General features: G+C 39.2%; 3 protein-coding genes across 3 annotated transcripts in view; 1 reads left to right on the forward strand and 2 right to left on the reverse strand.

The window, feature by feature from the left end:
* Positions 1-7,219: 7,219 nt before the first annotated feature.
* On the reverse strand, positions 7,220-9,496 carry LOC6562700 (membrane metallo-endopeptidase-like 1). Its single transcript, XM_001988077.3, has one exon. The coding sequence runs from the start codon at positions 9,264-9,266 to the stop codon at positions 7,323-7,325; it is 1,944 nt and encodes a 647-aa protein (XP_001988113.1). The 5' UTR covers positions 9,267-9,496; the 3' UTR covers positions 7,220-7,322.
* Positions 9,497-10,919: 1,423 nt separating this feature from the next.
* LOC6562699 lies at positions 10,920-18,617 on the forward strand. Its single transcript, XM_001988076.3, has 3 exons — positions 10,920-11,002; positions 14,467-16,505; positions 16,588-18,617. Exons 2-3 carry the CDS (start codon positions 14,709-14,711, stop codon positions 18,415-18,417), a joined length of 3,627 nt encoding a protein of 1,208 aa, XP_001988112.1. The 5' UTR covers positions 10,920-11,002; positions 14,467-14,708; the 3' UTR covers positions 18,418-18,617.
* Positions 18,618-21,525: 2,908 nt separating this feature from the next.
* The window catches only part of LOC6562565 (neurotrimin), a 63,651-nt gene continuing 62,079 nt past the window's right edge, over positions 21,526-23,097 (reverse strand). Inside the window, exons 9-10 of the mRNA XM_032736699.1 lie at positions 21,872-22,021; positions 21,526-21,797 (exon numbers count right to left, since the gene is read on the reverse strand). Of these exons, the coding sequence (XP_032592590.1) occupies positions 21,619-21,797; positions 21,872-22,021 (329 nt within the window). The 3' untranslated portion in view covers positions 21,526-21,618. The remainder of the gene's footprint in view (positions 21,798-21,871; positions 22,022-23,097) is intronic.

A 23,097-nucleotide genomic window follows, 5' to 3' on the forward strand; every position in this document is an offset into this window, starting at 1 on the left:
CTTGTTTGCGTATCATTATATTACTTTTTCTTCTTTTTTTTTTTTGTGTTTGCCTCCCTGCCAGCGAAAATTGCGATTTGTGGTGTTAGGTTGTCATAGCTGGGAACGGTGATGGGATTTGGCAGATAGCTCGCCGGCTTATCAACGTTTTCCATGTACATTTAACGGTCAGTTGTGTGCATTGATAGCGGAGTTTAATAGTTCAATAGGCTTATTCGGTGACCCTTATCAATATTTGAGTCACCTATAATCTCGGCGAGCGTATAACAATCAAGCATAGTACACTTTCAATCAAACTTGTGAATCTTACTAAATTCTAGATAAGAACCAACTAATCACAAACGCTTCTTATATCTTAAGCAATAATTGTACATTTCAATATTTCAATACAACTCAGATTATATTAACATAAAATTCGTATGTTATTATTATTTTTTGTCATGCAGTGGATATGATAAAAAAAAGAAGAAATATTTTGAACGAAACATTTTCAATCACATTAAGCAAATATGAACAATGTTGATTAATGTTGTTGTTTATTGGTCTTCTTAAAATACAATAATAGAGTTTTGAAAAATTATAAGTGTGTTGAAAATTCGATGGGTTGAAATGTTGCAAATGCTGTATGCTTATATCTTCTAGAATACATCAGAAAAAGTCTGTTCAATTAATAAACTGAAAAAGGGCAAATGCAGCAAGGGATTCAAACGGCTGTCAAAATGTCACAGCAAGTGATTTTCATTTGGTTTTGGGTCAATTTGGAACACATGCATGTGCATACATACATATGTGTACATATGGATATTGTGTGGATATGTGAGTTGCGCCATATGCTTGAGGGGCGCACCTGCCAGACCCAAATCCGCATTGGGCTGACGCGCTTGCCGGAGTCGTTTTAATAAGACACGGATTATCGCCTGGCATTATTTCAATCACATACCAAGTGTCGAGTATTTAGCAGACAAGAAACACGCGCCCAGCTCATCCCTGTACCGGTTCCACTGTCAGCCAGTCGAGCTGCTAAAAAAGCCAATAAAAATACTTTGTTTGACAAATAAAAGCCGCAGTGAGAGCTTTGGCGATAAAATTTTGTAGATTGCGCCCAGTTGGTTGCAAGGGGCAGCATGGCAGCATGGCAGCATCGCAGTCGAGCAGCAGTTGGCTGGCGAATGCCTGTTTAACTGACAGTCACATAAACCCACATGTGTAGGTGTGAATATGTTTCGGGGTGTCTGTGTGTGTGTGTGTGTGTGTGTGTGTGTGTGTCTTTCTGTGTGAACGGATGTGTGTTTGTGTGTTTGTCGAGCAGCTTCTTCGCATCGTTTGACTTTACGAGCCGAACTTAGTGGATAAGTCCTGACCATCTTGGCTGTCTGACTCCCTGTTCACACCCTGTAGCACTTGGGCATTCTAGAATTAAGCTTAAGCTACAATCTAATGTTGAGTCTCTTCCATTGAATAGCCTAATATTGTTAAGTTAAGCAAATCCCGCTATATAAAAAAGTTGAAAAATTATGAACACAATGTGCAAAATCTATCGCCCACAACCAACTGAAGATTATTCAAGAATACTACGTATTCTAGGATGGCAACCTTTAAGCTTATTTAAATTAAAATCATGATAATGTGTATTAAATTTATTAAAATTAAAATTAAGCTAGAATATACGAAGGTCGACTTACTGTCTTGTGAAATAGTTTTGCTGTTTTCTTTTTTTTTTTGCCTGACTTACTTAATTTTTGCTTCCACTCAACGATCGTTGTTATTGTAAACGACTGCAACAGCAGTGGCAACTACAACAACAACAACAACAACAACAGCAGCTGTTTCTCTATGGTCTGCCATCTGCTTTCATCGTTGTCTGTTTGACAATAATCAAGGCCGACTCTGATGTCGCATTTTATGTGCTTGTCAACATGAGCGGTCATCACTGATATACTTTATGTTATATCCGCGCACATATTTATTCTTGAACGTTGCTGCCTTAAATTGACTTAAAAATCAGCTGACGACATCATTTCATTATTATCATCATGCTCAACCCGTTTTCGTGACTTGACGTTGTGCTGTCAGATTTTCAATTCGATGCCTCAGTGTGGAGGGGCGTATTGTCAAGAAACTAATTAAAATTGTATGGCGGACAATACTTTTTGGGGGCACTGTTAACGTGCGAAGCTAAAAAAAAAAACACAGCCGTTGCCTGCTTTTGGGCGCAGTTTGCAAATTGCACTTAAAGATGGCACAGAAAGCATTTCAACTTATGCACTCGGGCACGTTTCGGGCTTCAAAAGCTCATTACTTATTGCGTGTGGCCGTTGTTTGCTCATATACTGCAATTATGTCAACACAGTCATACACACACACACGCACACAGCACACACGCACACACACATACACATCTATGGGAAAATACATATGCACATTGATATGCGCCCCACAATTTGGCAACATTGACAACATCAACTGACTGGCGATTGTAAAGTCATCCAAACTGCGTATATATATATATATATATATATATATTTATCATATGGCGGCATCGTTATTGAATATCCTGCCAGCCGTTTGACTCTTATTTAATTGCAAACCCATCCAATCACACCCATACACACTCACACACACACATATATGCTGTTGCTTATTCCACCACTGATAATTCAATAACATATTGTATATTTTTAAATGTTTGCGGACGTTGGGAAATATTTGTATATGTGTGTTTGTTGTACCCTTGCCTTTTTTTTTGTGCCATTTTTTATTGGCCGCAGCTGCTCATTTTGAAGCATTCTTTATGACATAAATCATAAATCACATTTATTAATTTTTAATCAAAAAGTTCTAAGAAAAATTAAAAAAATAAAAATAATTAAATTAAAATAATCATTTTAATTACACTTTATTTATATATAAATATAATAACTGGTTTAAAACTTAAATTGTTTTAGATTTACTTCGTAAATAAAATTAAAATAGTTAAATATCATCCCGCTCTTTAAGTTTATTCTTGTGTGTAGAATTACTATTAAATTTAAGTTGAGATTCTAAAATCTTTGTCATCTAGTGTAATTATTCAGCTTAGAACCGAATCGAGATAAAGATAGTATTTTTTTTTCGCTGAGCTTTCATCTTTCAGTCACGTGATTTTTATATATACAGATATACATAAATACAAACCTGTTTTTGTTAAAATTCATCGTGATATTCAGTAATTATAAATATAAAATATATGTATTTATTATTGTTGTTTTACATATGTATGGCAAATTTAATGTGTTCACTTTATGTTTATTCGCAAAACAACTTTTTGAAGTGGCCTGGGAAATTTGGCACGTGTTTTGGTTTTTCTGTTTATCTATGGGAATCTAAACAAATATGTATACGAGTATTTGTTTGTGTGTGTCTGTGTGTGTGTGTCTGTGCGTGTGTGAGGTCTTTCTTTTAAAGCCATAACAATGAAGTCGCTAACAATAACATATAAGCACTCGGACAGCTGCCGTCAGTTGGGTAAACAAATCAACAGCAACAAAAACAACAACAATTACAATCGCTGCAAACACCAAAACATTTACAAACACTGTGGCAAACCACAAAATTTGTTGTTACTTTTGACATTCCTGCTGTGCCGCAGATTTCGGCAATTGCGAAAGTGCCATTTAATAAACACACAATTTGCTCCTATTTGGAGCTGCAGCTGCAGATGGTTGGCGGCAACGCTGTGGCAAATAGGACAACAGTGTCAAACACTCGGACAGCGGACAATGTCGTTGATGCCGCAGACACTCGGAACGTGCGAATTTAGCCACAGATTCTGTTTTCTTGTTGCTAATGTTGTTTTTTTGGTATTTTATACTGCTGCTCGGTTTTTATTTTTAAATTTGAGGCAAATGAGTGCGATGAAAGGTGATTCAATGTGTAAATGCTGGGACTATGATGGAATTTAGTGGAAGGATTTCACAAATTATGAAATATATTTAACAACATGCATAGATAAGAGAGACACAAATATATTTGCAGTCAAATATTGATAACAGATTATTCGAAAATCTAAAATTTCAAGAGAACATTTCCATAGCCTTTATTATAATTTTGTCGTCAAGTGTGTATATTATTGATTCGCCTCAGTCTGTGGCTTTCTGCGCAGAATAGTGACTCAGTTCTAAAACTATCTTTATGAAACAGTAAATATATATTTGTTCAGCCTTAGTCGGTACAAAGATCACAGAATATTGATTTTCTTCAGATTGCGGGAGAACAAGCGAATATGTCTGGACAGATTCGACAGCTCATCCAGTTCAATGTATTTTCTACGTATTTATTTGTAACAGCATTCTTTTCCCAGACTTATTTTACTTAGACATATATTCAATAGTAGATTTTCAGTAGTTCACAAGCGCATCTCTCCTTGCCCATTACTTATAAACTCTGCAAAAAGATGCGCAATAAAAGAATCATTCATATTATGTATGAAAATCATATGATGAGTTTTTTTTGTTTGTTGCCATATTCGTGCAGACGTGTAGATATATATTTGTTGTCTACTACAGATGGAGTTAAGCCAATCGATAAATCGAGTTATTGCAAAGCAAAACTATAATGGAACACGTGCATCGCTGGCCGAAACAAACCGATTGGGGTCCGGACAGCAACAGCAATAGCCACACGTGACGAGCTGTACAGCTCGGGATTGAGGTGGTCATTTTCAGCAAATGGATCAGCGGTTATTACTGGGCAGCACCCACTGAATGGCAACATGGCTATATGCAATTGTTCCCATTATTGCGTCACTCGAACACGTGAAGTGCGAGCTAAGCAGTTTAAAATTAAACTTAATTATTAAACGATTCGAAACCGCAACGAAACTAATTTGACTTACATGAATGAATGAAATTTCTCACTGATAAGTCGCACAAATACAAACGGAAGCACAAACACACACACACACAAGTAGCACAGCACAGCCACACACAACCACACCCGGGGGCAGCTGGCAAACCGCACATTGAATATCAATTTGTGTGGTCGCGCGAGTCGGCGGCGAGTTCAGGAAACCGCAAGTTCAGCACGCTGAGTATTCGATCCGGGGACCGTACAAACTGCCGAATAAGCACACATATGTATGTACACGTACATATAAATATATATACATTTATATATATACACGTATGTAAAAGTTGTCAGCCAGACAATGCGAGACAATCGCAGAAGTGCGCATAAGACAAGCGATACCTTCTACAAGTGGGTATATGCATTATATAATCCACTTTGCGATGCATTAAAATGATTGAAAATTATTGTTTATTAATATAACAATGATTTTTAATATGCAAAGAATTATTATTAATATTATATACATTTTATAAATAATGTTTAAAATACATTTTTCTTCCTTGCATGACATTAATATTCATACCAAAAATATTACGAAAATATGGATTTGTCATGTTTTATTATCTTTATACAGTAAAACTACACATAATTAATTGTTTAACAACATTACTGTATATAAATAATAAGTGAAATATATTTAGACTGATTTCGAAACTGTTTAATTATTTGCGTTCTTCGCTAAAGTGAATTCAGTGTTAAAAATTCTGTTGGACATTGGATTATTTAATTGAATTTTTTCGAATTTGAATTCAAGCATGTTTTATCTGCTTAAATTACAAGCCCGAATTTCATCATTCCTCAAATACGCTTAAATAACAAAACCGAATTTCATAACTCCAAACCACTTAAAAATTGAGGGCTCGTTAATTAAGTTACTGTAGCTAAAAAATGAATAATATTCTTCTGTCGATATTTACAAACATAACATATTCTATACTATAACATTAATTTCTCTATTTTGTATACAAGGGGCATGTGTTGCATGAGTTAGTGACACATTCGGGCATTTGACATGTAGATCACGTGCAAGGATTCTGGTATTGGTGCCTTGTTAATGGCCTATTAATGTGGCCACCAATTGCGGTTGCCAGGTAGGTTGGGATCTATGCTGCGTATGAGTAATATGCCAGAGCGACCTTCAACAAGTTGTCAAGTGAAAATCGACGACGGCTGCTGCTGCCGTTCAGCCATTACTTGGCTTGCACAGGAAGCGCGTTAATTAGCAAATAAATCGCAAAAAAAATGCGTGCCGGCAAACAAGACAATCACAGTGCGCAGTTGTATGTGAAGGGGTGCAGGGGTGTTGATATATACAGATGTATGTACATATATATATATATGTCAGTGACTGCTGTATTTGTGCCTCTGTTTGAGCATCGCTTCTGCTGTTGCTGCTGCTGCTGTTGTCGTGCCACAAGCTGCTGATTTCAATGCATGACGATGCCAACGAGAAATCTCTTTATGCTGCCTCTGCATTTCAGATTTCCCATTTGTAGTTTTTCCAATGCGCTGCAAGTTAACTCCAGTTAGTGTCCTATACACATTGGCTGTTGAAATGTGTTGCATACGATTTTTTTGTATTGGCAATTAAGCTACATTTCAATTTATATTAAATAACTTTTTTAATTAAATTGCATTGCATTATTAAAATGTAATCGAGTAATTAATGAAAATCAATTTTAATAAATCTATTAGGCCATGACATATTGAAATTATACACATATAAAAAAGTGCACTAATCTCATTAGAATTACATTTTCTCGTGCAGAAAAGCATATCTAAATACTATAAACTATGATGAAACAGTTAAGGAAATAACACATATCTTTATTCTCAGTAATTAATGGTTAACAGCCGGATGAATTCCCCAACTCTAATATCTATGCTTCAACCTATTTATTTGATTGTATTTAATATTAAGATAAAACATATATTTAATAAGAAAAAAGTGTTTAAAACTATCAAAGAGCGGAACAGAGTTCCGATAATGGAATCTGTACGCCTATTTAATTACAACTTGAATTTTCTTTGCAGTACGTTTGCAAATTCATGTAGCCTAGTGTTCTGTGATGTTGGCTCCATTTGTAGGCGGAGTCGCGTATGCTTTTCGCATTCGACTTTTGGCCGTCTCGCACGTTGTGCACGTAATTGAAAATTAACTTGTCTCGCTAGCTGCTAGTTACCTTTTTTTCCTCATGCCCGGTGCTTGAGCTTTGCTGCTAGGCTGTCAATGATTTCTGAGGGCATATTGCGTGCCGCATATTAATGAGACAGAGAAGAAAGATTCAGAGAGAGAGTGGGAGAGAGAGTGGGAGAGAGTGAGAAAGAGCAGTTACTTAAACATACTTTTATTTACAATACTTGTTGGCTTAACTAGTTAAAGCTATACACCAGCTACGAAAGTATACAAAGAGATTTATACTAGAAATGCGATACTACCAAAATTTGCAGCGCTCGACGGGATTCATGGGCATACCGGGATCACACTGAAATACCTCAGCGAATTCGGGCATCTGGGCTAAGGCATAATTTAGGCGCTTGCTGCCCGTGTCATGGTATATGTCCGCCTCCTCGCCACAAAAGAATTGTGCAAATTGAATAAAATACAAGCGACCATTGTTGCGCTTCTCCGCCGGCTGTTGCATATAGGTTTGCAGGGCCAGCCGTGTGCCACTGATATCTGCGGCACGTTCATTTAACATGATGACTTCGCTGTCATTAAGACAATTCACCGCACTCACATAGTGGGTATTAAGCAGCAGCTGCTCGCTGTAGTCGCGCATCGCACCCTGTGCATCATAGTCCACAAAATAGGTGTCGAAGGCGTGCAACATTTCGTGCCCCAAAGTGTTGGCCAAATCGCCATAAAGTAACGCTGGCCAAAACTCAGCATTGTAGAACGGCAACTGGACATAGGCATAGGGCATTATGATGATGCTGCCCAGGCAATAAAAATATGGCGTTGCATCGATGTTATCCAGCAGCTCGGGTCCATGATGATTGAAACTGTACCACAGCTGTCGCATGCTGGCATCCATACTCCTTTCCAGCTCCGCCAGATGTGCATAGTAATGCAGCAGGCTCTCCAAGTGATTCTCATAAAAATCACTGCCAACACGCCAATGCTGGGCGCAGTCCACAAAAAACTGTTCGCTCGCATTGCGTGGCATGTTGCCGACGTTGAGTCGCAAACCGTAGACTTTATTCAACAGCGCTGGCAACAGCGTTGCATCCAAGCCAAACTCATTGCGTCGCAGCTGTTGGGCAAACTGAGACTTCAGCTCCTCAAAGACGCCAAATATGACCCGTTCATCTGCCTCACGCTGCTTCCCATAATAATTGTGCTCGTAGGCATAATTCATGGGCAGATAAAGCGTTTTACGCATATGCTGCACACATCCAATTGATGAACTGGCGCTGGCCGTGAAGTGATTGTGCCTCAGTGGATTGTGGGGTAACTTTTGCAGATGCTGCAGGAACCGAGCCCAGCTGTACAGCTGCAACAGACGTGCATCGGCCTGATTGAGATATGTTATCAACTGTTTCAGAACCGGAGGCTCATCGACCAACAGCTGATGCCCACTTGTATATGTGGCACCCAATTGCAGCTGCAGTACATGTGTCCAATTCAGATCGGGCAGCTCTCGCTGCAGCTGCCCCAGTGTGTAAAAATGTAGCGTCTCCTCATCGCTGCTGCCGTTTGTTGGCCTCGACAGCTGCTGCAGCTTCGCGTCAAGCTCTCCGAATTGTGAACGCAACTGCCCCAAATGCGGCAGCTGGGCGTGTGTGTGCCGCCGCAGGGCACCGTAGATGGCCGTGGTGAGGTTCAGGCTGTGATTGTAGTTGTGCGGCTGTACGACCACCATATGCCTTGTGGCATTGTGCTGGCTCACCTCGATCTTCACATAGTGCTCGTGATAGCCATAGCGACCGAGTAGCGCCATCAGCTCCGTCCAATGATTGCTGGCTGGATGTGGCAGCTGCTCCAAATAGCGACGCAATCGCGGCTTACCCAATGCCCGACAGCTCTGATAGTAGCGCAACAATTTCGCATGCATGGGCAGCCGATGCTCCGGGGCGTGTGGCTCCCTCAACAGCCGCTCGAAGAGGTCCACGTACCGTTGATCGACGCGTGTCCCGCTTAGCGACATTGCAGATACGCCGGCCGCATGCACCGATCGCCAATTGCCGCAGGCATACGCATGAAAATCCTCGCACGGCGACAGCTCTGGTCGCATGTAACGCTCCAGCCGTTGGATGTGCCGCAAATTGATGGCCGAGCTGCAATCAGTTGTGAGGCGGCAACTTTGATTCAGTTGATTGGTGGGCAGAGCCTTGGCGCTAGCCAGCAGCAAACAAATCGCCCAAAGGCGTCGCATTGTTGAGACTTGCCGCTTTGCCTTCCTTTGAACACTTTCAATTTATTTTCGTTTTCTTACAAATTTGTATTTCTTTTATTTATTTATTTTTTCTCAAATTTTATCCAGCAGTTTGGTGCGGTAATTGCTGTTGTTGTTTTTGGTGGTTTCTTTCGGGCGCACACATGTCAACTAGCGGGTTTTAAATAATGTATTTTTATTTATGTTTTCTTTTTTTTTTTGTGTTTTAATTGCCGCTTTGATTTGCAGAAGGTTTTTGTTGCGCGTTCGCCGCTTGCTAAAAATCAACTAAAACTCGTTTCACGCGATTTCAATTTTTATGTATTCGTATTCAATTCATTCTACACATACACATTTATGTATTAACATGTGTGTGTGTGTGTGTGGTGTGTGTGTGTGTGCGTGTGTGTGTGTGTGGTGTGTGTGTGTTTGTGCTCGCGCTACTGTTCACATGTGTTAAATTCTTGCAGCGCGCTTTTTACATTTATTTCTTTTTTGCCTGGCTTGCTTATCAACCTTTTAAATACGTCTTTTCTTTTAGTTCGTGTGCGGCGGGCTTATCTATGATACACTGAGCAAAATGCACGTAGAAAGGCCGACAGCATGTTAAATGGTTTATTAAATAATATCTTCATTACTTGTAATTAAACAAGTGAACAACTGCCTCAAATCTTATATCTTTCGCATAACTTAAAAACAGATATAATTTTATGATAATGATAAACTCATCATTGTAGTTGATTTGTTTTGGTTTTAAATCCCTTTTTTTTTTACTAGTTCTGATCTGGCTTTGAATTCAAAAACTGTCGCTTATTATAAATAAATTGATAAATAAAACGCATTTTTATTTCTAAATATACGCAACGATTTTCAATTAATTTATCAGTTCAAATTGATTACGATTAATTTCGATCAGTGTAACTGGACTCAGCTTATATTACAACAAGAAAGAACGGCCATATTAGGCACACCGGCGGTTACATACCCTTGCAGACCGTACTTAATCTGCCGACATCTAAATTTGACTCTTGATTAATAAAGCGACGGATTGTTATCTTAAAAGTCTGAATTGTAGGATGTTGTTCATTTTATTGTCCAAGTTTTAGGATGATGATGGCTTTGTCAAACAGTAATTTGTATACCATCTTTCGGCTGATTGTATCTATGGCAACTTTATGTTATAGTGATAAGATGGTCTGATGATCTGACCAACTCCGACATATTTACTGTCTGCTTTCAGAAGCAGACGGATTGGTTAGCATAAATAAAAGACAGATATGGCTATATCGATTCGGCTAGCGACAAAGATCAGGTAAGAGGGTCGAATCGACCCTCTGCAAGGGTATAAAAAGAAAATTGTTTCAATTCATGTTTTAGTTATTAATTATCATCAGCGTCGCCATCGTGTTCAACTGCCGACTGATAAGGCATTGAATTAACGAATGACGCAATTTGGCGCTGCAATTAATGAGTAACATTAAGCACGAGAGGTTCGCTCTGGAATCAGAGAGCGGCTACCGCTTCGATATGCTTGGCCATCGCTTATGCATCAATTCAACTCGATTCTTTTGGTCGTGGAGAGGAGGCTTGGCCTGTGCTGACCGTGCATTGGACTTTTGACTCCCGACCGACAGCTGCGAAAGGTCACTAGATGAGCGGGAGAGAGAGAGAGAGAGAGAGAGGGGGATGTGTTTAATCGCAACCGTTTCCATTGTGCCGCCGGCGTCGTCTGTGACGTAAGTGATCCCATATAGCACAATTTGCCATTGACTGATTGTTCCAGCACTTAAGTGTGCTTTGATTGCTAGTATTTATTCACTTATGGCTTCCATTCGTAGCTAAAATACAATAATACAATAATGAGCGATACCACTACGCTAAAACCAAATAAGTTGGAAACTTAAAGCACACTTTTCAGAATTATAATCCCATAAATTGTAACGAATGGTTACACCTGTCACAGTAGCTTTCTGATCAATTATCATCATGCAAATATTATTAGCATAACAATTATTAAGTATAATATTAATCTGAAACAATTTTAAGACTAGATATTACATGGTATAAAAGCTATCAAATTACAATTACCTCGCGAACATTTGAATAGTTGGTTTTGTGTATTTTGCGAACTTATTTAAAACGGAATCAATAAAGCGAAAGCTTCATTTGCTTTTAATTGATTGCATTTTAATTAAATAGCAATTTGTGGCTTTCGCACACAAGCAAACATACCCACAGATTCATTTGCAAAGTCAGCAAAATTGACAACACATGAATTAATAATTATTTTTTAAACATGCCAAACTTGAAACGCGCATAATTTTCCTTGTCAAAGGCAGATAATTCCTCAAAACTATGCAGAATATTTTTAACTACTTTAAAAATATTTGATAAGCTGAAAGAGGATGAGCGTTGGGTAGAAATTATATATATGTATATATATATATATATATATATATATATATATACTTATTTATATATATATACAAAACTACATCTGTATGCTAGGTACCAAATCACAAAGTGAAAGCTTTACGAAAGTTATTTATATTAAAATTTTCACTTTTTCGTTACATATTTCATTAAAGCACAGAGCAAAGTGATTTTGATGGCCATAAAGCAAAATTTCCTTTTAATATTTGTTATTTATTAACATGAGAAAAACGCGAAAATTAATCTGCTCGCAACGCCCATATCTCGCACAATTGTGTGTGTGCGTGGTGTGTGTGTGTGTGAGTGTGTGTGTGTCCGCACAGAAAGTGCAAGCATGTTGAAAGTTGTTGCCGTTAACGGTTCAATGGCAACAATAGCAACACTTGCCATCCCCCTAGATGCCATGTCCCTGCTCATGTCCTTGGTGAGTTGCCTGCATCAATGCATTGGCATTGCCGCCTTGTCGAGGCATGAATTTCATAATTCAATTACGCCTGGCAAGTCATGAAAATGATGGCGAAGCGCATCCAGACATCCTCGTCCGTATGCTCTTTCCGAATTGCAATCGTTGCCTGTCATATCCAGCAAGTCGGATAATAAACAAAATTATTGTTAAGAAATATCTGCATTTAATAGTTTTTTTTTTTTTGTATTGAAAGTAAAGAAAAATAACAGCTAAAGCTTCCATGCTGCGTAAATCTATATATATCTATGAATATATATCTATGTGTACATACAAGGTCGAACACAGAGCTTGCAGGAGGCAGGGGTGCCACTTGGCAATGATTTCAATTTTTGTTTGGTCCTGGTGGATCTCTCTTTATAAGGAAATTTGCATAGGTTTTACAATTTATTTCAATCTTTTTGTCTGAATGTAGATTATTAACAACATTTCCAACAACTGGTGAATGCTTTTTGTAATTATTATATTTTATACACCCTTAAGATAAATCTTCTTTCATTTCTTATTATTATTACCTTCAGAGGTCGTATTAGTATTATAATTATAGTTTTCAAGCCAAATTCCGACAAAGGTCCGCATGGAAAGAGGGTATGCAAGGTTTCGCTGAGCAATTCTTTGAGCAAGCGCATAAAAAGTAAAAATAACCCGTAATCGGGTTGAGCAAACTCTTTGCCTTGTTTAATGCTCACTTACGCATCCACTCAACATGCCGGAAGCCTTGTTACCCCTCTGCTTTTTGCCAACCAACCAGCTTGCTGCATGCGACCTCCTTGCACTTTTGCGATTTGCTCTAAGAGAAGTGCACTAAATACTTGCGGTTGGCTCTGCATCTTAAAGTCAATGGTTAGATGCGCTCATACATAAATCTCCCTTTCTATTTTCAAGTTAATATTTTATTTGTTGATTTTTTTTCAGTTGCTCTCAAGTTACTCAAGTAATTCAATTTCCGGCGTCTGTGAGCTATAGAAATAATATTAAAGTTATTGAAAGCGAACAGCAAACAAACAAACAGACAGACAAACAGATAGAGAAGCTGAACAGCAAAAAAAAAAAAATAAATAAAGACGAAAATTCGACGAAATGTGAAAAACCTTTTACCCATTTGGTTTTGTTTGGTAAATTTGTTGTCTAGACTAGATTCACTGGATGGAATATTCCATGCGTGGAAATATGCCACGTGGCTATTAGCAAATTGAAATGGTCGATTTTAGGGCTCAAACACTGTCGTCGATGATGTTGATAATAATGCAATAAAGTTCGCTACCTTACTCACGAATGTCATCATCAGCATTCAGCATCAATTCGAGCTTAGCACCTGGCTGGCGAATACCTCTCGCTTACAGCTTTGGCGTTGATTTGCATAAGGCGCCAAGTGGCGATGACAACAAAGTTTCAGCTCTGGCGACGAGTTGCCAGCTGCCTCAAATCCAATGAAATCAAAGCACATACCAAACGACAAGGTGAAATTTTCGTGTGTGATTTTTATTGTGGCACACACAACCCTCTGGGGTCTAGTTAGTACTCGAATTTTGTGGTAACTCTGCCATCTTTTTGTAAGCTCTTTGGTACTAACATCAAGCATTTTATTGCACACTTTGGTGTTAAGACATTTAATAGGGTTTTCTATGAGTATTTTCATTAAAACATTTTCACACCACACTCAACGAACTTTAAATTGTATGTTGATGCTTTCAAAAATGCTCCAACTTTATATACTTCTTATTCATTTTGGTCAAAATTCTTTATAAATAACTTAACCAGTTATGAGTAATCTTAACATGTGATAATATGTTTGAAATGCAGGCATCGTATTGTCTTCAATTCCTAGTTTTATTAAATGTATCAGCTGGATTTAATAATATTACAAGAAATTTACTATGGGTATAGTGTAATTTTTTTCAAGTTCATTTTTATTTGCATTTATTCTTGCAACATTTTATATATTACAAAAATAATTTTAATATGCATTCAAATTGGCATTAAATAAATTGTATTTATTTAATTTACTTTTGAATGTATTTCATTCATAATGTGTGTAAAACTGTTGTTAATTTTGGTATATACAGTAATGTTCTAGCTTGTTGATCCTAGTCTCCATTTTTGCTTGTCTTAATCCAGTGCTTGAAACCATCAGAAATTACCAACACCTTTCTTCGTCCTTAAGCTACTCTCAAATTGTATTAGCAACGTTTCAATGTTGCCCAAAGTCTAGTTCTCATATGTCAAGTCAACGAGCGCAATTCGATAACTTTATGAAAATTTCGTTACTTTTCACTTACCTGTTACCTTTTTTTGCTTGCGCAGGTCATTAAATTGGAGGCTTCCTGGAAGGTACGCTGGACTGCTAATTAAATGCTGCGAAAACCCAGAAATGCAGCTGTGTTTCGATTATGATTACCTGACCTTATGTTAGACAGATTAGCGGGTGTCGTAAAATTTGCATTGCATTTACCTGCGGCGTTTAAAAAGGCGCTGCACAACCGTTGCCGATCACAGTTACAAACTGCAACGTCTAACGTGAACAACGCCAACAACAAGATTTCAATATGGTGCTAAGCAATTCCACACCCAATAATCATAAGCAAAACGAACTTGTCGTCGACACGGCGGCAATGAACAGCGCCGATCTCAGCGAGCTTCTGCAATTGAATGCGGAAATTGAGGAGAGACGCTCCCGACACTCCCACTGCGATGGTAACAGCGATGCTCGGGGACTGCTCCGAGCAACGATGACGCGGGAGGAGCTCTTTGAGGTCTCCTCACTGGATGATGATCGTTTCCTGACAGCCTTGGAACATCAAAACTCATATGTAGGCCCGTCACACGTACAAATCACCGATCTGGATCTGTCCAGCATTGAGAATCTCATGAAGTACTTTGATGAAGAGGTCCCCACCACACCCAGCAAGCACACAACATCAATAGCATCTGCTACTGCATCTGCTGCTGCGGCTGCTGCTAACTGCACGGGCAAAGTGGCCAGCGTCATTGCCAAATTGGCCAGCCATCCAGTGTCAGTGACGTTGTCCAAGCCTAAAGTCGACAGTGGCAAGCTGAAGATCACCGAGTTGAAACAAAAGTATGAGCAACCAGATCAGCAGTGCCAGCTGGCAACTCCCCAAGCAGCTCGTGGCGCCCCTGCGCCCAAGTCGGCAAGCAGCAAGCTACCCATGAAGGTCAGGGAGATGGCACAGCTGTTCAACTCGAAGTTCAATCAGGTAATGGGGCGAGTCGAGCATCCGCAATATGCCATGCTGCACAATGATCTATCACTATCACCAGAGCCAGTTAAAGCACAACCCAGACAGAGGCAACCAGAGCAGCCCTCAGTTCAGGGTCCCTGTCTGGTGGCCGAGGACGTCTTTCGGGAGTTGAGTGTCAGGGATAAGGCGTTGCTGTTCAATAAGTTTGTCAGCGACATTGCCGCCAAGCATCCCAAATTCAATGAGCATGCTGCCGATCTTAAAGCGCAGGCCACAAAGCAAATGGCACGCGGTGAAGTTATTGCCGAGCAGCAGGCCAGTGTCAAGCATCTCGCCCAGGAACTGGAGGCCAAATGTGTGTTGCAATCAACACCGCCACGACTAACGAAAACAACAACAGGAACAACACCAGCAATGCCAGCAAAGTTATCAACACCATCTCTTCATGTAAGCACACTGACTGTGGTCCTGAAGCCGAGTCCAGAGCGGAATGTAATTGAGCTGCGAACCTCCAGCGATCGTGTAATGCCATCGCAGAAGCGCAATTTGTCAGCTATACGGCGAGTGCTGCCGACAGAGCCGTATGCACCACCCAAGAAGATACGGCGCACTCAACAGGAGCGCAATGCTGGCAGTGAGAGCCATCTTTTTTTTCAAAACGAACCGTTGGAGAGTCTCTTCTACAGCTGGCTAAGCACTGAGAATGGCGTGCTCTTTGACATAACCAGTGCTTCGAACAGCGAACAGACCATTGAGATTGCCAGCGGTGAGGATGAGGATGAGAAACCCGCCCAGAGCACAGTCAGCTCCATGGGCGATATGAGCCAAAAGTCTGCCGTTGAGCGACTGCTCGAGGAGGCCATTGCCAAACTGGAGCTAGAGAGCAAATCTAAGGAGTCCAGCTATGTAGAGGAAAAGGATGTGGATACGGCAGCAACGCTAATCCAAACGCCAACTGCTGCACCAGCCACACCTGTCACGCCCACGCCACGTAAAATTAAAAGACCAGCGCCTCCAGTTCCTGCTCCACGTCCAAGTCTGGTGCAGCCGCAGTCCGGCTGCACGACATTGAGCAGCTCTTCGAGTTGCAAACAATCTGATGCTGAGGAAAGTGAATCCGGCTTGTCTACATTACCTAAGGTGAGTGATTAACATCAGAATTTGCCATCGATTATTACTTTGGCACAATATTATATTAACTAAATGTTTATTCTTCCCGCAGATAACCAGTGATGAATCTCAGCCAGAAATGCCTGCAACACCAAATGAAGCAACCGAATTTGATTTTATGAAGCCCGTGCGACCGCCGCGTAAAAAGAAAATGCGTCGCACGCTAACCTGGAAAAAGGAGAACTCCATTGTGGAGGCCACTGCCAATGCTGTAACCAGCACCGACTCTGAGCCCGATTACAAGCCAAACAAGAAAAAGTCAACAAGTACAACTAGTCCAACTGCTGCTGCAACTCCAACGCAGCCACTGCCATTGCCCGAGCAAAGCTACATTGAGCTGGACAAGTCGCTGATGCGTCAAGTGAACTCGCCCAGAAAGATCAAGTCTGCGTATACGTTGACAGTGATGTCCTCGCCATCGCCGAATGCCGACAGCGATCAGTCACCCTCACAGACGCCGCGTCAGTCCCTAGATCAGCACTTGCGCGATAGTTCCGTTGATCAGGGCTTTGAGACATGCTCCAATGACATGGACAACAGTCCGTTACGTCGCTCCTCGCTGGGCGTGGGCCAATCGAAGCCCTCTGGCTTCTCCACGCCGGTCAAGGGACGTAATTGTGTTAGTGTTGCACAGCAGCAGCTTTTCAGTCCCATTGGTGCAGCCGGACAACTGGACAAGTCACGTCGCAGCTCGTTGGCCATGCAAGTGATACGGGAGGATCACCCGTTGGATTTGGCCAACACATCGGATGCACCAACAACACCAACGTGCAGTGAGCGCGAATTCTTTGCCAATGCACCAACTGTGGAAATGAGCTCTTCACAGCTGGAGGAGCTGCCGCCAAGCAAACCGCAGTCGAAGTTTTGGATTAGCGCCGGTGATTTTACAGTCGCAATGGAAATTATGCACAATACACCGGAACGTTTGCGTTTGCTGTACGAGATCTTTACGCAAAAGACGTGGGAAACCCGTGAACTGACCTTTGGCATCGATGGACACAAGTTTTGCCAATCGGCAGCTGGCGTCCAGGAGGCAAAAGGTGGTCTGCCCGAGCGACCACCGAATGTGAAAGGATTCTCACACTATTGGTTTGCCAGCGGTGACCTGGCTGTGCCCTTCAGTGGCAAGCACATGCCCAGCGAGAAGATTGAGCGTCTGTTTCAGTTCCTTGATGCAGAGCTAGGCACTGACGTAGGTCAAGAGCTGCGTTTTGGCGTCGATCATTTTGAATTTAGCTGCGTGCCCGAGTTCTGGCACACATCGCCCAAGTTCTCCATAGAGAGCAGCTACAGCATGCTGGTTGGTCTGCAGACGGGTAATAGCAATGGGCTTGAGGGACGGAGCAAGTATGCCTGGCCCAACAACACTCACAACAATGGCTCCAGCAATGCGATCAAGACCAGCGATCTGGACCAAACCGAATTCGAGTCGGATAGCTTCAGCAACAATAGCGGTCGACTTTCCTTTTCGCCGGATCTCTTTAGCCAGGAGTATGAGAATGTGCCGCTGGATGAGCTCTTTGATAAAACACTACCCGTTATCCGCTCAAAGCCGATGAGCATGGCCCAAATGCTACGCACCCTTCAACAGCAGCATAGTAAACTAAAGAGCGTGGAGCAGCGCATTCGAAATTACGAGTTGCCTTCTAATCTGAACGAGGCGACTTTGAAAGAGTGCCGCGCCAGGCCGGAAATTGCCAACAAGCTGCGTGCCATTGATAATATTGCACGCAGCAGTGGATTTCGCGCTTGCTCCATGGAGGAGCTGGAGAGCTATATGCAGTTCCTTATCGAGTATGCGGACATTTGTCTGGGCAGCTGCAGTGAACACATCGAGCAGATTGTCGACACGCTTCTGGACCGACGCTCCGTCGCCGTTTAATTCGAAGAATTGCCAATAAGCACTATTTAATATCAGTATAATCAGTATATTATAGCCACTAAACATATAATGTTATAAATATTTCATTACTAATACATATAATCTTTAATAAAAATTAGGCTTGATTAATTTACATTGCCCTTAAACATCAGATAGTGGCTTAAAGTTCAAAAATGTATAGCTTGTAAAATAAATTAAAATTCATTAAAAAATACAAAATTCTATGAATTGCTGTTGTATAAAAAAATCTAATTCCACAGTTATACAAATTTTACAAATTTAGAATCTTCAGAAGACGCCTAATTTTATATATTTTTTCGACAGTCTTTTGTAAAATATATCTAGATTATTATTATTTAATATCTCTATAATAACTATATATTTTTTTTATATAGATACATGGTATCCAGAAACTATTTTATTTTTAATAATTTCGTTAATAGATAATAAATTAAATTCATGGACATCCAAAACCTTTATTTAAAGAAAAAATAAAACTATTAAATCTTACGACACAAATATTAGGTACCCATAATTTTTGTATTAAATGGACTTCCCTGAATTGTTTTCCTTTACTGGTTTATTCCCTTTTTTTTGCTTTCAAAGCATATTGAACCTTTTGGCCGGATTGGTTGGTCAGCTAAAGTGTAGCCAGTGAAAAAGCTACAACTTGCTGTGGAATTGACCCATTCAGCTTTAGTTGCCAAGCAGGATGTTGAATGCATTCTCAGCATCTTTAGCACATTCGATCCCCCTGCGGGTGGAGGAAGCCTCCTATGTGTTTACACTGCGCATACGCCACGTATGACAAGTAGTGTCACGTTGCTCTTGCCGTTGCTTTGCAAAATATTTGCCTTGAGTTTTTGTGGCCAACAAACAAGTCATGTGAAGGTCTTAGCTATGCAGCAACAAAATCTCCGACTTGCCGTAAGCAGTTACCGATATGCAATGTGCAATGTCAGTTGGCAGCCAAGTGGGTAACGCCCCCGGAATCAATAACAATTTCACGTCCTAGTACTCAAAGTGCTGAGCAAACACGGAATCAAATAAAATCTCTGATGTGCGGTATTTTTGTCAATCCGCTCGTGACTATAGAAAATTCGAATATTAATGATATGTATTATTATTATGCATATTTTTTTATAAATTGTTATTATTTAATTTAACTGTACTAGTTTACTTATTTTATTTTTTTGGGAAAACCCCTCTCAGTGAATTCATTCCAACGCCGTCTAAAGATTCGCTTATGTAAAATAGTGTATAAATTGCATGCATAAAATGAGCCAGCAATTAAAAAAGAATAATTTCACTGTCTTATAACTCAGGTGAAGATCAAGAAGATGATGGTGATGGTAAACTTAAATTCGTTGGTAATAGAGCTCCTTTCTAAATTTCCATGTATAGTATGCATTTCTTAAGAAGTATCTTATGTAGCATAATTTTATTTCGCTTAAAAATTACAGATTAAAAAATTAGTTGAATGAGCTGTATGAAATTGTTATGATTACAACACATCTGGACTATGTAGTTTCAGAACGGTTGATATTATTAGAAAGCTCATAGATACAAATGACCCATTTTCCCTCGTCCTGTCCACTATACAGAGATACACATGACATTTATACTGTTATTCATGTCACCGGCTTGTCAGCCTTGCAGTTCAATGTAGTTCTAATTTAGCCGGAGCAAGCGGGACCCTGATTGCATCCCGAACTGTCGGCGATTTGAGTTTTTTTCAGAAATGGATAAAATATAATCAAGGTTTAAATTTAACATTGGACATTGTTAAATACTTCTGTGGATATCGTCAATGACTCACGCATACTTACCAAGGTACATTCTATATTCAGTAAATAAATTTTAAAAGCAAATTATTTATATTTTATATTTATTTATTTTTTGCATACGAAGCAATCTTATAATGTGGTTTATTCCGCTACCTCCTGTTGTTTTTGGGGGATTAATTTCATTAAATGTACATTATCACTCTTATCAATTAGAAACACAAACTAAAGCCTATGATATATTTATGTATGTGTATATGTATTTTAGTTCTTAATTAGGCTGCCATTTATGTATGTGAGCATAGATCAGGATATTTAAATATGTATTTCATGCCATTCGAATAGAGTTGTTCGTTAATTAATAGTTTAATTGCTATGTATAAAAAGAAACTTGAATTTTTCTCTTCGTTTCGATTAACACCTCTCCAACGAGTAAATTTATGGCTTCGTAAATAGAGTGTTGCCTAATTTCATACAAATTAAAGCGCAATTTATTGTAATGCTTATAACGAGTACATAATTTACAATTGTTTATGTGTGTCTAATTATTTACATATGTATGTTTGTCTGTATTTCTTTTCTTGATGCTGTGTGTGTGTTTTTGTGTGTGATTTTTATCGCTTAATAATTTGGCAACAATATGTTAAATGCGTATATTAAATAATATTTTGCTTGCTCATTTGCATTGATTTAAATTTCAATATATTTATTTATCTAATTGAATACTGAATTTATGTGCTCTTCCTGCAAGGCAAGGTCTCTATACAAACTGTAAGACACTGAACAAATAAATTTCTAATAGTTAAAATGAATACATAATTGAGAAATTCACGGAAATATTCACGGAATAGTTATAGAAAGTCAAAATCAGAAATAAAAACCGATAAACACTGTTGAAATTCTTGGAAACTAAACACATGTATATTTATATATTGTTTTAAGTACCTTTTCATCGTTTACAATAAAATATTTAAGATGCAAGCGTAACATACTGTATAAATATAAAAAATAACATGAACATGACCAAAAGCAGCTGAAAATTTAAATATCTTTTTTTTAATAGGAATATGAATAAGAGTGTGTTCTTGTCGGCTCTGCTCTCTTCTCGTGGAGTTGCCTAATTTACTGTGCTCTGTTTGCCCAAAACTATTGGTTTGTTTCTACTTTAATGTAAATGGAAAAAAAAATCTAAAAAAAAATGTAATCGCGATGCAATTAGCAAATTACTCAATTCAATGTTTGTTGTGTTTCTTGATTTTGTTGTAAAATGTGTTGCTTCTTTTTGGCTTTCAATTTTATATGTTTTGTTGTCTTGCTTGCGCGGTTTTTGTTTTTTTTTTTGTGTCAATTTTTAGTTGTTTTTTTTTTATATTTTTATTTTGTAATGGCACTTTATTAATACAGTTTCCTCTTATTTTTAATGATGCGAATACGTTGCCAGCAGCGAGAGAAACGTTAACAGCAAACAGACAAAGCCAGGTGATTTTCCAGCGCCACTTTTGCCCTTGGACCAGTCATAGCCTTCCGGATTGCTACCCATAAGTTTCTGTTCGGACTTGCCGATCTCATTTAAATTCGATTGGTATTTAATGCCCACTGTTAGTAAATGTCAGTGAAGAATAAACCATAAATGTAACAAAATGGACAGTTTAATGCTTTTAGCAACTTACATTTGTCAATCACAATCACCGAGTTCGTGGGCACATCCCCGCCGAAGCCATTGAAGGGCGTATTCGAGTCATAGGGCAAGTTCATTGTTATTGTTGTGGTGCGCAATGTTGTGGTTGTGGGCGGTGGTTGTGTGGTTGGTGGACTGGACACTGCAAACAAAGTGGAAACATATTTGTGGGTCTCCGTTTAGAACACACATCTCAATGCGAATTAAATCAGTTAGTAGACTTAAAAACTCTAAAGATTAATGTTAAATTACTATTGAGTTCTTTCAATAAATTGTTAACTTACTAATTAAGGGAATGACCAAATTGATAAATAAACTTTAATATAAGATAGTTTTTCAATTTGAGCGCGTTTTAAGAGCACGAATATTTAAAACGAGCTTGTGTAAGACTTAGGCAGCTATTTTCATCTTTCTCTAAACAGATTTACGCATGATTAAGATAATGGACATATAAAACAAACAGCTTAAGTAAATAATATAAACATATTATCATAGGAGCAATCTGTTAAAATACTCGTAGTCTATTATTTCATTTCTAGCTCAATGCAATTTCGAGTATATTTACACTTCTTTAAGTCTTTCATTTATCCAATTGTACCCCTCGTAAATTGTTCGATATTGGCTTGCCCTTCGTTTTCAATTTCTTTCCCTGTGGATGTTCTCTGGTGCCATATCATTATTGACGGCAATTTGTTGGGTAAATTTATGAGGCTGAGCGCTTGGTGCTTGGCCTTGTCATGCCATGACTCCTTATCGGTGGCAATGCCAAAGGATGCTCCAAACTTTCCTAGCAATGCTGACCACTTAATAACATTGTCACAGGTTCATTGTTCTCATTGTATTGTGTGGTGCCATTATTGCCGCCCTCTTATTATCAGTTGCTGTGGCTGCTCTTTGTTACCTTTAATTGGTAGATCGTTACCACCCTATTCCCACCTACACTCTCAATGACAGAGCAGCAGACCAATTCACTGTATTGTTGTTGCTGCTGGCGTAGCGTCAGCCTCGATGCTGGCTGCGTTTTTATCGTCTGCGCGCCCAAAAATAAATTAACTTGTCGCATTTTCACATTGACAATTTCTGGCCGCTATTGGCCATGGCCTTTTGCCGGCGCCCTCTTTTTATTGTAGCGCAATGAATGAAACGAACGAATGGATATTTTATATTGTTTTATGAACTTTTGTGACCGGAATTCGAGTTACGTACTTGCTGATACTC

This window comes from Drosophila grimshawi, unplaced genomic scaffold, assembly GCF_018153295.1.
Source record: "Drosophila grimshawi isolate 15287-2541.00 unplaced genomic scaffold, ASM1815329v1 contig_1377, whole genome shotgun sequence".
Lineage (NCBI taxonomy): Eukaryota > Metazoa > Arthropoda > Insecta > Diptera > Drosophilidae > Drosophila > Drosophila grimshawi.